Source organism: Heptranchias perlo, chromosome 36, assembly GCF_035084215.1.
Source record: "Heptranchias perlo isolate sHepPer1 chromosome 36, sHepPer1.hap1, whole genome shotgun sequence".
Taxonomy (NCBI): Eukaryota; Metazoa; Chordata; class Chondrichthyes; order Hexanchiformes; family Hexanchidae; genus Heptranchias; species Heptranchias perlo.
This window is the reverse complement of record NC_090360.1, coordinates 10,102,654-10,118,796: the sequence shown is the minus strand read 5'-3', so window position 1 is coordinate 10,118,796 and position 16,143 is coordinate 10,102,654. Positions and strand designations below refer to the sequence as shown.

General features: G+C 41.7%; 1 protein-coding gene across 3 annotated transcripts in view; it reads right to left on the bottom strand.

Moving 5' to 3' along the window:
- LOC137304074 (2-oxoglutarate dehydrogenase-like, mitochondrial) overlaps positions 1-16,143 on the bottom strand; it is a 92,453-nt gene that overhangs the window by 41,005 nt on the left and 35,305 nt on the right. For all 3 annotated transcript variants that reach the window (XM_067972527.1, XM_067972526.1, XM_067972528.1), the window contains exons 5-8: positions 13,055-13,170; positions 9,182-9,336; positions 2,696-2,842; positions 454-544 (exon numbers count right to left, since the gene is read on the bottom strand). In XM_067972527.1, coding sequence (XP_067828628.1) covers positions 454-544; positions 2,696-2,842; positions 9,182-9,336; positions 13,055-13,170 — 509 coding nt within the window. The remainder of the gene's footprint in view (positions 1-453; positions 545-2,695; positions 2,843-9,181; positions 9,337-13,054; positions 13,171-16,143) is intronic.

The window sequence follows — 16,143 nt, the reverse complement described above, 5'->3', positions numbered from 1 at the left end:
GAGAACAGGCAAAAATAATTTGTCTGCACAGCCTTTTATGTTATCATCACCAGCCAGGGCTCGCTGGCATCAGGAAACAGATCTGGACATCTTTAGCACTTGGACTGTATCACTATAACAGTGAAATTAATTAGTTTTTTTACACAAGTAATTAAATATAAAAAGTGTGTTTAGTTAATATTTTAAATGAATGGCTGCTAATTATGCACATAATTCCACAGATTAATTTTAGAAACAAATGCAAATTTACAGATCTAAATAAAATACAACACAACATCCTTTTTAATGGATTACATTTGGATCTCAGTTTGAATATCAGTTTATGTGCAAATTTCTCAATCATGCTATCATAAAATTAAAATAAACATCAGCCTACTTTTGGAATGGCAAAACCAGATTTCAAATGAAACTCACTGAATTACAACGTTGTGCCTAAAAGAGATTAATTCTCACCTCCTCAGAAGCTTCCAGTTTTGGGTCAAACTGACAGAAAATTTGCTCCAGATCCTTCCGGATCACATTAGCCAACACATTCAAACGGCCTCTGGAAAGGTTTTCAAATTTTTAACAAGTATGAAAATCCATTTCTTTGAATTTATAGTATATGTTTTTATAAATGGCCAAAATTAGAAAGTCATAAATTGTAAGGAACTATAGCAGAATTTAATACCCAGCTGCTGAGATCAGGTGGCTTCAGGATCACCCCTCCCCGAGACCTGTCCAAAATACCAGCTCCCACTGAAGGGAATAGAGTTACTCTGCAATGTATATGATTCACCCACAATCTAAATCAATATCAATGTCACAACCTAAGCAATACTGCAATTATTCACAGGGCTCGTCAGACCGCAGTTGGATACAGTGTTCAGTTTTGGGCACCCTACCACAGGAAGGATTTACTGGCCTTGGAGAAAGGAAGTCCAGCAATGATTTATCAGGATGATACGAGGGATGAAGGGACTGGACTATGATGAGAGACTGGGTAAGTCGAGTTGTATTTCTTGCAGAAGAAAATAGGATTGAGCTATTTCAAATAATGAAGGGTAGATAGGGAAGGACTTTTCCCTCCAGCAGGAAATCTAGAATAAGGAGACATAATGAGAATTTGTACTAAATCTAGGAAAAACTGCCTCAAAGGGTTGGGAGAATGTGGAACACACCGTCCCAAGAAAGCCATAGATGTGAAGTCAAATGAAGAGTTTAAAAGGGAGATAAATATCTATTTGTGAAGTAACAATAATAAGGGATATGGAAAAAAGGCAGGGAATTGGGATTAAAAAGATAAAAAGGCCATGGTTAACAAAATGGCAAAGTGGACTCCCTGGGCTGAATGGCTTACTCCTATTCCGACATCATTTGCGCAATTGGAGGAAAGGAGACCTAAAATGTAATTCTCCATGAGGCTAGAAAATCTTTCATACCAGTTAACAGCAATTTTTTTTAAAAAGTAAGAGGAGCACTTCGAATAAAAAGCAATCGCCATAAACTTTCCTTCCCACTTAATTATAAATTTGCAGTGTCACTATATTTGTACATATATGAAAGAAAACTCAAGTACTAAAAAAATTGAAGCATTCGATTTTTAAAATGAGGCTTCTTCTGAATTTTGTTTTTATAGTACACTTAAAAAAGTGACATTGAGTTACATAGAATCGACAGCACAGAAACAGGCCATTCAGCCCAAATGGTCTCTGCCAGGGTTTATACTCCACATGAGCCTCCTCCCCCCCTACTTCATCTACCCCTATCAACATACCATTCTATTCCTTTCTCCTTCATGTTAAACATATTTAACTGGGATGAGACGAGGTGCAAAAAAAACTCCAAAATTGTTAAAACAAATAAACAAAGGAACATACTCGTCTTTTACTGTCACTAGTTGTCTTTGCAACTTTTGTAATTCACATATCAAAACTGTTTAAATTGTATGGTTTAATTCAAAACATGAAAGAGGAATCATTTCCCCAAGACAAAAAGTGAAAAATCTGTCAAAAATAAAATTGTAACAAAACATTTACAAAAACAATCAAGTTTGAATGAAACATTCCATTTCTATAAATGGAACTGTTTTATACCTCCACCCCCAGAAGTATTCTAATGCATATTAAAAGTCAAATATAAGCAACACAAATCATATTCTCAACCTAATTACATTTATACAGAATTAAAAACATTATTGAAAAGTTTTGTTTCAAGCAATATACTGTTTTTACACAAAGGAGTAGCTTGTCGTGTGACCTCTTCAACTGACTCTGAAGTGAGAACTGTCTATTGCCGCATATTGGCTTGGCTACCTTAACATGCACAGAACAAACTACAAGATGATCATATTGTGGCCTAAATCGACCCAAACTAACATTATAATTTGAGTTCATATGCCTATGTTAAACAACAGCTTGCGGTGGGTTGATGAGAGTATTTCACTATTCTTCTTAAAAAATTGCCCCCTGTGGATATGTTGGTAAAAAGGGGTAGCTGAACCATACAGACCCAATAATTCAAATCCAAGTCTATGCTGAGTTTGTCCATCTTATCTGGGCCAGCATTTGGTGCACTACTATTGGTGTATGCATCAAACGACGAAAGGGAAATCAGATAGCTTTCCTGCTCCTCGTCATACATCTTTCACTTTATACAAATCTGTGTTTTTAAAAAAAAAATACATCAAATGTTTTCTGAAAACGAAGTGTCTTACCTATGTGGCATTCCCATAATCACATTGTCTACTCCCATGGCAATAGATACATCAATGATGGTCTTCAAAGCTGGAATTAATACTTCACATCCTTCCACACCAAACCGCTTCTCAGACGACCATTTTCTTGCAAGAAAATCTTCAAACCTTAAAAACAAAGAACAGGCGATTTTAACTATCAAGCAGGCGGCTGGCCGGCAGAGCATGCCTCTGGCAGGAGGCCTGGCCCATTTTAAGGGTGGGGCCTCATTAACACATTGCCAGCGAGCTGTATGCCCCAAATGGGTAACCCGCTGCAGTATTATATGGCCCGGAAGCTGACTTGATTGGCAGGAAGATAGGTGCGTGGGCGGAGCAGCGGTGGGGGAAAAAAAGAGCCCGGGCTTTACACTGATCTTTATGCGGCCTCTTCCTCTTACTAACCAGGTTTTATTGAGTGCAGCGTCCACGTGCACTCGGTAGGCCTTTAAAATTACATCAGGGGCCTATGTATTTCATAGGACCCCGATTTTCAAGGATTAATGAGGCTCTGCCTGATTTAAGCGAGTGCCTGGGTCGCCCAGAAGGTCCAAATTAAAATAGCGGCAGAGTGGGAATGGGGTGGGAAGTCAAACACCTTGATTTTAACTCCACGACTGCCCCGTTTCCACCAGGCCAGGCAGAGGGAGTTAAAAATTGCCCCTACAGACGTCACAAAAAAAAAATGCCCTATACAGTATAAATCTGCTTCTAAATACTACTTTCTAGATGCAGCATCGAGCATCATATAAATATTTCTACGTGAAATAAAATGGTTTATTACTTCAACTGATTGTTAATGCAACAGTTGCCACCAGCTCCAGAAAATTTGAGTTAAATCTCAAAGCAAAGCAAACTGAAATAGAATTTTACACCCTTCCATTATTTATCGGAATTTGGTCCGAAGATCAAATCATAAACTTAGATACGAGCTCTCAGGAATAGTATTGGCAGGAAAATAAATGAATATGGACTATTATGCGTTGCTCTGTTTAGTGTGCAGGAAGCTGAGCTCAGTGTACAAGAATGTCTTGGGGGCCACTTCTACAGTGATTTCCTCCGTGTAAATATCCTTCTTACCTGTAGCTTCATCGTCTACATCTGCATTTTTCTTTAACTGAGCTACAGGTTTCCTACTTGTTAACAGGCATCTTAAAATTCAGGGACATAACATAGCAGAAGTTGTGGAGCAGTTTCATTAACTAATTTTATGTTGTTGTTTCAGACCAGATCTGGATTTGCCACAGCTATTAAAAATTAGCACTGGCTGAATGTACCATAATACGCAACTGGCAATAATTTTCATTGGTCAGGCATCAATGAAAATTATTGCCAGTTGAGTGCATAGCACCTGTTTTGTAAGAGATATTTTAAATTTAGTGATTTATTTTCCCTTTCATGGAGATGTGATACTCAAGTCTTCCAGAGCCATACCGATGATTATGATTATGGTCCCCTCCAACTATCTTCTTTGTCTGTGTCCATTTTTGTCCAATTATGGACTCCAGGTCTGTCTGAACTGCTTACTGCTACATAAGTTAATGCATCCACTGCCACATGCACAGGGCCAAAGCCATAATCATTATCATCATTATTGAGTGCAGCGTCCACGTGCACTCGGTAGGCCTTTAAAATTACATCAGGGGCCTATGTATTTCATAGGACCCCGATTTTCAAGGATTAATGAGGCTCTGCCTGATTTAAGCGAGTGCCTGGGCCGCCCAGAAGGTCCAAATTAAAATAGCGGCGGAGTGGGAAGGGGGTGGGAAGTCAAACACCTTGATTTTAACTCCACTACTGCCCCGTTTCCACCAGGCCTCCAATCACTTCATCAGCCCCCCGATCTCTTCCTCAGCCCACCCCCCTGATCTTCTCCACGGCCTATGATCCCTCCCTCTGATCCCCAGTTGCGGCCTGCTACAGCAGGCCTTCCTGGCCGACAGCCAGCCAATCAATCAATCAGGCTGCCTGCCAGGCGCAAAACCCGGAAGTGAAATTGATGGGCCTCATTATGACCCACCCATTCACCTTCCGGGTTTCGCACCCAAAAAACTCCTCCCACCGCCCCCCTGCTCCCTTCCCGGCTCTCAGTTAAAATTTACCCCCAGGTCTGAGCCTCCACATTCTCTTTCGGCCTCAACACCACTTAAGCATTCCCAGTTTCCCTCTCACCCGTGCATGTTCACACCTGATCCCAGTACCCACCTCTCACTGAATGCCACCTTGCTGTGTAGAGTTTTATGGAAGGCAAAACACAGAAATTTGATACATCAACAAAAGGAACATAAGAGTCTCACAATGACATTGACAGACATACAGGAGAGAGGAAATAGAGGGAAAGAAAGACTTAGAGTGATCGGCAGATTGAGAGATCAAGCAACAGGGAGAGTGAAAAAAAGTATTGGACACAATGAAATACTGGGGTATAAATTAGCCTTGGGTGGTAACCCAAAATAGGCGGTAATGAATTGGAAGCCTGCTTATTGGCAACCCGCTTTACAGTCCGCCCAACTTTCATTCCCATTGAGGGCGAAAAAAGAAAAATTGGGTAAAGTGCAAAATGGATTGTTGATTTGCGATCGCCTGGTTTGCGACACTGCCCAAGGCAAATTTATACCCTATAGACACTAAAGAAAAACCTGGTAGCCATACAGAGAATCAGGGTGGAACAGAAAGAGAAAGAGGGACCTCGAAATACAGTGCATGAGCCACGCCACAAGAGATCAGCTATTTATATAACACTCTGACAGACCCACTAATGGGCATTCCCTGAATCATACCTTTCAGCCAACGTCCCACACTCTTCCATCACCATCCCTGGGTATGTTCTGTCCCACCGGCAGGACAGACCCACCAGAGGTAGCGGTACAGTGATATATAGTCAGGAGGGAGTGGCCCTGGGAGTCCTCAACATTGACTCTGGACCCCATGAAATCTCATGGCATCAGGTCAAACATGGGCAAGGAAACCTCCTGCTGATTACCACCTACCGCCCTCCCTCAGGTGACAAATCAGTCCTCCTCCATGTTGAGCACCACTTGGAGGAAGCACTGAGGGTAGCAAGGGCACAGAATGTACTCTGGGTGGGGGACTTCAATGTCCATTACCAAGAGTGGCTCGGTAACACTACTGATAAACCGGGCCGAATCCTGAAGGACATAGCTGCCAGACTGGGTCTGCGGCAGGTGGTGAGCGAACCAACGCGAGGGAAAAACCGACTTGACCTCGTCCTCACCAATCTACCTGTCGCAGATGCATCTGTCCATGATAGTATTGGTAGGAATGACCACCGCACATTCCTCGTGGAGATGAAGTCCCGTCTTCGCACTGAGGACACCATCCAACGTGTTGTGTGGCACTATCACCATGCTAAATAAGCTAGGGGCTCAACCTTGGTTCAATGAGTGTAGAGGACTATGCCAGGAGCAGCACCAGGCCTACCTAAAAATGAGGTGCCAGCCTGGTGAAGCTACAACTCAGGACTACATGCATGCATGACTACAGCAGAAGCAACATGCTATAGACAGAACTAAGCGATTCCACAACCAACGGATCAGATCAAAGCTCTGCAATCCTGCCACATCCAGTCGTGAATGGTGGTAGACAATTAAACAACTAGCGGGAGGAGGTGGCTCTGTAAACATCCCAATCCTCAATTATGGCAGAGTCCAGCACACGAGTGCAAAAGACAAGGCTGAAGCGTTTGCAACCATCTTCAGCCGTAAGTGCGAAGTGGATGATCCATCTCGGCCTCCTCCCGATATCCCCACCCTCACAGAAGCCAGTCTTCAGCCAATTCGATTCACTCCACGTGATATCAAGAAACGGCTGAGTGCACTGGATACAGCAAAGGCTGTGAGCGCCGACAACATCCCGGCTGTAGTGCTGAAGACTTGTGCTCCAGAACTAGCTGCGCCTCTAGCCAAGCTGTTCCAGTACAGCTACAACACTGGCATCTACCAGACAATGTGAAAAATTGTCCAGGTACGTCCTGTCCACAAAAAGCAGGACAAATCCAATCCGGCCAATTACCGCCCCATCAGTCTACTCTCGATCATCAGCAAAGTGATGGAAGGTGTCGTCGACAGTGCTACCACGCGGCACTTACTCACCAATAACCTGCTCACCGATGCTCAGTTTGGGTTCCGCCAGGACCACTCGGCTCCAGACCACATTACAGCCTTGGTCCAAACAAGGACAAAAGAGCTGAATTCCAGAGGTGAGGAGAGAGTCTGCCCTTGACATCAAGGCAGCATTTGACCAAGCGTGGCACCAAGGAGCTCTCGTAAAATTGAAGTCAATGGGAATTAGGGGGAAAACTCTCCAGTGGCTGGAGTCATACCTAGCACAAAGGAAGATGGTAGTGGTTGTTGGAGGCCAATCATCTCAGCCCCAGGACATTGCTGCAGGAGTTCCTCAGAGCAGGGTCCTAGGCCCAACCATCTTCAGCTGCTTCATCAATGACCTTCCCTCCATCATAAGGTCAGAAATCGGGATGTTCGCTGATGATTGCACAGTGTTCAGTTCCATTTGCAACCCCTCAGATAATGAAGCAGTCCGTGCCCGCATGCAGCAAGACCTGGACAACATCCAGGTTTGGGCTCATAAGTGGCAAGTAACATTCGCGCCACACAAGTGCCAGGCAATGACCATCTCCAACGAGAGAGTCTAACCACCTCCCCTTGACATTCAACGGCATTACCATCGCCGAATCCCCCACCATCAACATCCTGGGGGTCACCATTGACCAGAAACTTAACTGGACCAGCCATATAAATACTGTGGCTACAAGAGCAGGTCAGAGGCTGGGTATTCTGCGGCGAGTGACTCACCTCCCGACTCCCCAAAGCCTTTCCACCATCTACAAGGCACAAGTCAGGAGTGTGATGGAATACTCTCCACTTGCCTGGATGAGTGCAGCTCCAACAACACTCAAGAAGCTTGACACCATCCAGGACAAAGCAGCCTGCTTGAATGGCACCCTATGCACCACCCTAAACCTTCACTCCCTTCATCACTGGCAGACTGTGGCTGCAGTGTGTACCATCCACAGGATGAACTGCAGCAACTTGCCAAGGCTTCTTCGACAGCACCTCCCAAACCCGCGACCTCTACCACCGAGAAGGACAAGGTCAGCAGGCACATGGGAACACCACCACCTGCACGTTCCCCTCCAAGTCACACACCATCCCGACTTGGAAATATATCGCCGTTCCTTCATTGTCGCTGGGTCAAAATCCTGGAACTCCCTTCCTAACAGCACTGTGGGAGAACCTTCACCACACGGACTGCAGCGGTTCAAGGCAGCGGCTCACCACCACCTTCTCAAGGGCAATTAGGGATGGGCAATGAATGCTGGCCTTGCTAGCGACGCCCACATCCCATGAACGAATAAAAAAAAAATTCCATTGTGTTGCCCATACCTGTCAGGTGTTGCTCTGTTTTATATTAACAGTAGTGTTATACTATATAATGCACAATGTATTATTCTGCTGCTAAGGCACCATTAAGGCCACAAAGTCACAGAAACTGTGACAAAATTGCATGCCAGACATAGCAATTTTATTTACAATATATAATTATTTGTGTGTGTGTGTCAGAGCGGAAGTGAGAGAAAGACAGGTAGAGAAAGAGAAATAAATACTGACTGAGTTTGATTTGGTGTAACATTCCTTTTATATAACAGTGTTCTCTGACGTGTAAGGCACGCCTTGGGATATCCATCAGTGATTACGTCTAGCTTGTGGCCATCACATCACACCTCAAAAGTGACAGACTTCAGGATATCCCACATCTGTAGGGCAATAATTAGTGACTGGCCAAAATGAGGACTAATCTTAATTCATCAAATACCTGATTGTTGACTAAACATGAACAAATGAAAAGCAGTTCAATTCAGTCGATAACCAATGAGGAAGGAGCAAGTAGGGAAAAAAGTGAACCAATCCCTCAATATTTTCCCCAAAATCAAAGTGAAAGAGTCAAAAAGGAGAGAGAGTGTAAGTAAACTGCGTATTATTTTGACGAGTCAGTTAATTTCATGCATTGCTTTAGTAAATTTGCTATCTTACAGCAATAGGCAAACCAGTCATGTTCAGGCAAACCACTTGCATTTTCTCATACTTACAATGGTCTTGCCTGAACATGACTGTGGTTTGCCTATTGCTGTAATATAGCAAATTTACCTGTGAACCCCACAAGATATCCACTGTTATAATTTAAATAGCACAATGATACAAATATTATGTAAAGTAAGTGGTATTTGCTTACGCAAGCTTGAATAAAGGCTCACTGTTACTTTCAAAGAAACAAAAATAAAATGTCATAAATAAGTTTAAACGTGACTACAGTCAACTTACTTCAGCTAAAGCTATCTTAAGCAAGAGTTTAATTTGCATCTTTTGTGTTTGACATATTTGAAATATTAAAATATTTTTATTAATAAAACTAAATATATTTAGCTCATACCTTGTTGAACGGACCAGCCTAGCCAACAGTCTTCTTTTCTCCTTGTTGGTAAATTGCAAGATTTCTGGAGTCTCAAACTTCTGTCTGATCCATTGGCACTGTTCTACATCATTTATAAACATGAACTCCAAGCCAATATGCCTGCAGTAAGTGTCCTGATTCAAATAAGGAAATTAAACCATCCATAACTGAAATAATTTCACCCACTTGCACCAAGGTGACAACTTAATAATCAATCACTTAAATGTACAATATTTGATGAAAAGTGTAGGTTCTGAATAGATTCTGATTTGTGCAATGTAATCCATATACAACTTAACACAGGCATGGAAATTGCAGTACATTCATAATAAAACAGTTTTCTTTTTTGGGGGATTTTTTGTTTCATTACAAAAAATACCCAAAAATGGTGGACAGATTACTGTCCAGCTTGCATCCCAGACTGTGGAACAGTGTATAGGATCATTCCTTAAAGAGATGGTTCGGGTACAGTCCAGGTACATTCCCACGAGGGGGAAAGGTACGGCAACCAAAGCCAGAGCTCCCTGGACGAAGAAAGAGATAGAGAGCAAGATGAAGCAGAAAAAGGAAAAAGGGGGCATGTGACAGATGTCAGGTTGATAATACAAGTGAGAACCAGGTTGAATATAGAAAGTACGGAGGGGAAGTGAAAGAGAGAATAAGAGGGGCAAAGAGAGTATGAGAATAGACCGGCAACGAACATAAAAGGGAATCCAAAAGTCTTCTATAAGTATATATATATATATATATATATATATATATATAGTAAACAGGTAGTATGAGGAGGGGTGGGGCTGATTAGGGACCAAAGAGGAGACCTACTCATGGAGGCAGAGGGCATGGCTGAGGTACTAAATGAGTACTTTGCATCTGTCTTTGCTAAAGAAGATGATGCTGCCAAAGTCACAGTAAAAGAGGAGGTAGTTGAGATACTGGATGGGCTAAAAATTGATAAAGAGGTAGTACTAGGAAAGCTAGCTGTACTTAAAGTAGGTAAGTCACCCAGTCCGGATGGGATGCATCCTAGGTTGCTGAGGGAAGTAAGGGTGGAAATTGCAGAGGTACTGGCCACAATCTTCCAATCATCCTTTGATATGGGGATAGTGCTAGAGGACCGGAGAATTGCAAATGTTACACCATTGTTCAAAAAAGGGTAAGGATAAACCCAGCAACTACAGGCCAGTCAGTTTAACCTCAGTGGTGGGGAAACTTTTAGAAACGATAATCCAGGACAAAATTAACAGGTCACTTGGACAAGTGCAGATTAATTAAGGAAAGCCAGCACAGATTTGTTAAAGTCAAATCGTGTTTAACTAACTTGATTGAGTTTTTTGATGAGATAACAGAGAGAGTTGATGTGGTGTTTATGGACTTCCAAAATGTGTTTGATAAAGTGCCACATAATAGGCTTGTCAGCAAAGTTGAAACCCATGGAATAAAAGGGGCAATGACAGTATGGATACCAAATTGGCTAACTGACAGGAAGCAAAGAGTAGTGGTGAATGGTTGCTTTTCGGACTGGAGGAAGGTAAACAGTGGTGTTCCCCAGGGATTGGTACGAGGACCACTGCTTTTCATGATAATATATTAATGACTTGGATGTACAGGGCACAATTTCCAAATTTGCAGATGACAAAACTTGGAAGTGTAGTGAACAGTGAGGAGGATAGTGTTAGACTTCAAGAGGATATATGCAGGCTGGTAGAATGGGCGGGCATGTGGCAGATGAAACTTAACGCAGAGAAGTGTGATGCGATACGTTTTGGTAGGAAGAACGAGGAGAGGCAATATAAACTAAAAGCGTACAATTCTAACGGGGGTGCAGGAACGGAGAGACCTGGGGGTATATGTGCACAGGTCGATGAAGATGTCTGGGCAGGTTGAGAAAGTGGTTAAAAAAGCATATGGGATCGTGGGCTTTAGAAACAGAGGCAGAGTACAAAAGCAAGGAGGTTATGAAGAACCTTTATAAAACACTGGTGCGGCCACAGCTGGAGTATTGTGTCTAATTCTGGACACCGCACTTTAGGAAGGATGTGAAGGCCTTAGAGAGGGTGCAGAAAAGATTTACTAGAATGATTCCAGGGGTGAAGGACTTCAGTTACGTGGACAGACTGGAGAAGCTGGGGTTGTTCTCCTTAGAGCAGAGAAGGTTGAGAGGAGATTTGAGAGAGGTGTTCAAAATCATGAGGGGTCTAGACAGAGTAGATAGAGAGAAACTGTTGTCATTGGCGGAAGGGTCGACAACCAGAGGACATAGATTTAAGGTGATTGGCAAAAGAACCAAAGGCGACATGAGGAAAAACTTTTTTTTTCCCACAGCAAGTGGTTATGATCTGGAATGCACTGCCTGAAAGGGTGGCGGAGGTAGATTCATTCGTGGCTTTCAAAAGGGAATTGGATAAGTACTTGAAGGAAAAAAATTTGCAGGGCTATGGGGAAAGGGCGAGTGGGACTAGCTGAATTGCTCTTGCAGAGAACCGCCATGGGCTCGATGGGCCAAATGGCCTCCTTCTGTGCTGTAACCATTCTATGGTTCTATGCATGAAGGGCCTGTTGCCAAGGTATCGAGCTGGCTTGGTTAGGCACACATTGCGTATGCCTCACCTGTCAAAATGGTCATCAGTTACCACTGCACTGCACTGCAGTACCTCGTCCAAGTAGACATTCTTTAGGTCGGAGCTGAGACAGCAAGTGTTTGCAGACTGTACAACTGTGATAGGTGTCACCCAATCCCATCCTCATCTGACATTCACAAACATTTTCTTAGGGTGGTGACTGGACAGCAATCAGGTCAGAACTCTTCCCACTTCCTGGTCGGGTCTCCTAAAGTGTTCTGCCGATATAACCATAAAGGTAGTGTCGCAGAACAACAACAGCAACGGTGCAAATTCAGACTCACCTGAAAGCTGCTCCAAAGTTGCCTGATTCCAGGAAACAATGTAAAAGGCTGTGTATGCAAATTTCTAACTGGTAGCATTGTTTTCCATGGTCAGGTAGCGCCAAACCAGTTTGAAATTGTGCCCCTCCCATTCTGTACATTATGGAACCGCTCCCAGCACAGCCTGGCAAGGTGGGGGGGACACCCTACTTAAAGCAGACCAATTGCAGCTTTTAACTAAAAAGTCAAAGAAGTTAATGCTTTTTCTCTATAAAAGGGGGAGCACTTTGAATAAAAAGTATTCCCCTAGACTTTTCTTCCCCTTTACATGAATGCTAGGGAATCAAAGTTGTCAGGAAATTAAATTAAAGGATTTCTTAAAGTAAAAGTGCATCTACAGTAGCATTCCTCAATTACAATTCAATCCCAAAGCACTAAAGACACTGGCAACTTCAAAGAAGTTCGGGAAAGTTTTTTTGATTTATTAAAATGCATCATGCCAGAGGTCATTTTAATTTAGATAAATTGATTTTTTAAAAAAATTCTAATGAATAAAGGATCAAAAATGCTATCTGTAGTTGGGGTTCAAACTACATTTATATTCCCAACCACTGCATAGTTTGTTAACATACAAATGGTTTTCATTGTTGAGGGTCATTAGCATTGTCATGTATTGTCCTGCAAACATTCTTCTCACAAAGAACAACAAAATCTAAAAATGCAGGAATCCTCCTGAATATCAGATAGCAGCCATTGCCAAAAAGTCTAACGGAGAAGCCAGGAACAATAAGGTAATTTGGTGAATAGGGAGATCTCCAGGGAACTGCATTGAGGCCACGTGTTGAAGATGATGCATGGCCAGAATACAAAGCATGATGTCCCACAGTGAAACTTCAAAACTTTTTTTTTAAAAAAAGGTCAATTCTGGTTAGAGTGTAAAATATTCTATGCATTGACAATCACGTACTGACCTCTAATCGTTTTATGATTTCACGCAATGAGATTGCAGATTCATTTCCTCCAATGAAGGTTGTCGTAGGCAGTCGAAAAACTTTATCCAGATCAGACTCATGCAGTCCATAATATCCTGCATGGTTATGAATAGGAGGGAGCAATAGGAAAAGCACATTACACAGGAGCAATACATAAATGCATAAAGTGGTTAATGTGCAAAACCATTCAGAAAACAGAATATTATGAGGAAAGAGTGGTAGCAACATAAAATTTTGTTAATGAAAAAATGTCAGATTCAATCAAAATTTTTAATATTTGTTACACAAGAGAGTGCGTGTTGCTTTTGTGAATGATTCAGCAAAAAGTGCAACATTTCATTAAAATATTTATGGGAAGTAGTTTGAAAAATGAGACAAAAATTATTAAGAGGTGAAAAGTTAAGCACCAGAAGGAAAGTTAATAAAATATAAGAAATTAAAATAATTTACTGATTTATAAAATCAGAACCCAAATCAGAACTGGCTGCATTTTTTTTAAATTAAAAAAACACCTGAAATCACAAAACAAATTGTGTCTTGTGATAAATCTAGGCATGTTCCTTTATTCTTGTTAAGCTCACACAGCATTCAAGTAGAATACCAAAAAAATGCCAACATAACTGAGAAAGTACTAAAGCGGTTTTAATCCAAATTCCTGTCTCATTTCATGTATTATTAGGCAACCAAATGCTAGAGTCCCATCAAAGGACAGAACAAATATCAATTTTGCTGTGAGCGGCAAACGAACGACTTGCCCATAGGCTTTCTATGGGGTTCTGCGCAGTAAGTTCTTGTAAATTAGAGATCCATTCAATGCGGGCATCGGGGACCTGTGTGAACAAGGCAAGCAGCTGTTTACCTCCTTAACCAATCAGACTGAAGCATTGTTAATGAGCAGCGCAGAGTCTGAACTAGGGAGTGTCAGTTACAATACTGAATTCAATGTCAAATCAGGTACAGTAAGCAAAATAAAAAGTGGGAAAGAAAGATTGTATTAAGAGACAGAGATAAATGAGACAAAGAGAAAAAATAAACTTTTTTTAAAAATCCAGTAATTCAAAGCTGAATGAATGAGACTCCACACTTGTAAAAGTTAATTTTCAGTGCCAGTGAGGTTGTTTGGCAGTAATTAAGACTCACCACACCATTAAAAGTGTACTTACATTGGAATAGACAAGCCCTAACTTTTTTTGGCGAGGTTAGTCCGTATCTGTGAGATAAGTACAGGAATTGCACACCGTTCAATATATTTGAGTCAGCCGACGAGATGCCGTTTTCGCACAGGTTTTGGAGGAGCAGGGCAGCTTGGCCAGCAACTTTCGATTTCCGCATTTAACTGCGCATGTGTGGTCGCCGGGAGTTGCTTTCTGATTTGCACATAAAAAACGGTGAGCACCATCAGCCTCACCGTTATTTTCACAGCAAAATCAGGCCCAGAGTTTAACATGGAATGCAATAACCAGGGTGGAAGCCATGAGGGGGGGGGGGGGGGGGGTGGGAAGAAGAAAAGACTAACTTATATGCTGGACAGTTCAAATTAAGAAAATGGATTTTTTTTAATGGTTGAGAGAAGCAATAATATTAGTTTATTTCCAGATAAAGTGACTTAATAGTACTGCAATTTTCCAATCTGTAACATATAAATTAAACGTTAAAAGAAAACGTGAACTGTGTCAAATGGAACTCTGTGGAACTGTGCAGCAATATACAAGTTTTATGCTGACATTCCAATACAAATACATTCAATTATAGTGGAGGATTTTTACAGCTATCTACTCATCTGTAGTTTTTTTTAATCCAAACATATCTTACGCATTTCTTTTTGTTTTTTCCCCTTGTACCTCTGTGAAACGTTGAGGCATTTTTCTACATTAAAAAGTACTATATAAATGCAGGTTGTCACTGCTGTTGATTACAACAACCTCATACTGAGCTCTATATTTACCTAGTCAGTCTCACTGTCACTCAGTCATGCAAATTACTTCCCCCTCCCCCCACCCCACTTTTTTTATTTTAATATGCTTGCTTGCTTTTTCTAACATCTCATTTTCCGTCATTTTCCTTCTTGTTTCCTTCATTTTCCTCCAAATTAACCTTTTGGAATTTCTTTGATTTCTAATCCTTATGTGCTTTCTGCCCTTCAATGTGCCAGCCTTGGCTTGGTGGTAGTGCTCTCGCCTTTAAGTCAGAAAAGTTGTGGATTCAAGCCCACTCCAGAGACTTGAACACATAATCTAGGCCGACACTTCTGTGCATGAATGAAGGAGTGCTGCCATGTCGGAGGTGCTGTATTTCATGGTAATGATAAACAGAGGCCCCATCTGCCTTCTCAGGTGGACATAAAAGGTCCCATGGCACTATGCAAAAAACATGGGAGTTCTCCTGGCAACCTTGGCAACATTTATCTCTCAACCACCACTAAAATCAGATAATCTGGTCATTTATCTCGTTGTTTGTGGGACCTTGCTGTGCTCAAATTGGCTGTTACATTTGCAACACTACAACAGTGACTCCACTTCAAAAATATTTAATTGGCTATGAAGTACACTGAGCCATTCCAACGCCGCAAAAGTCTCTATATAAATGCAAGTTATTTATTTCTTTCCAACTCTAAATTATCGAAAGTATTCCACTTATATTGAACCCTACCTCTGCCTACTTTTAGCAGTACATATCAGTGTTATTTTCATTAAAGTCTCAGTTCTTCAAAGAACTTGTTCATGAAATGCACACCAGCCTCCCCTTCTAAAGGTTAGTGACTTCACTCAAAGAAGAATGCTTTGTTTTGAAAAAATGCACTTAAATCAGGTCACATTTTAGCAAATGGCAAGTACAGCAATGGTCCATAATACAGGCAAGTAGTGCAGAAAGCAGGACTGAGATGCAGGAAAAGTTAAAGTACAATCTAGAGGCAGTAAAGATGTTAAACCTGTTTGACAAAGTTAAAGCAAAAAAAGAATTCAAAGCCTTTCACAGGGTCTGGTACTGTGCACTTACATTGGATCTTGTGTGATTTGTTGTTCAGAGATTATGGGGGTTAAATTGGATAACCCCTGAAAACCGGCACG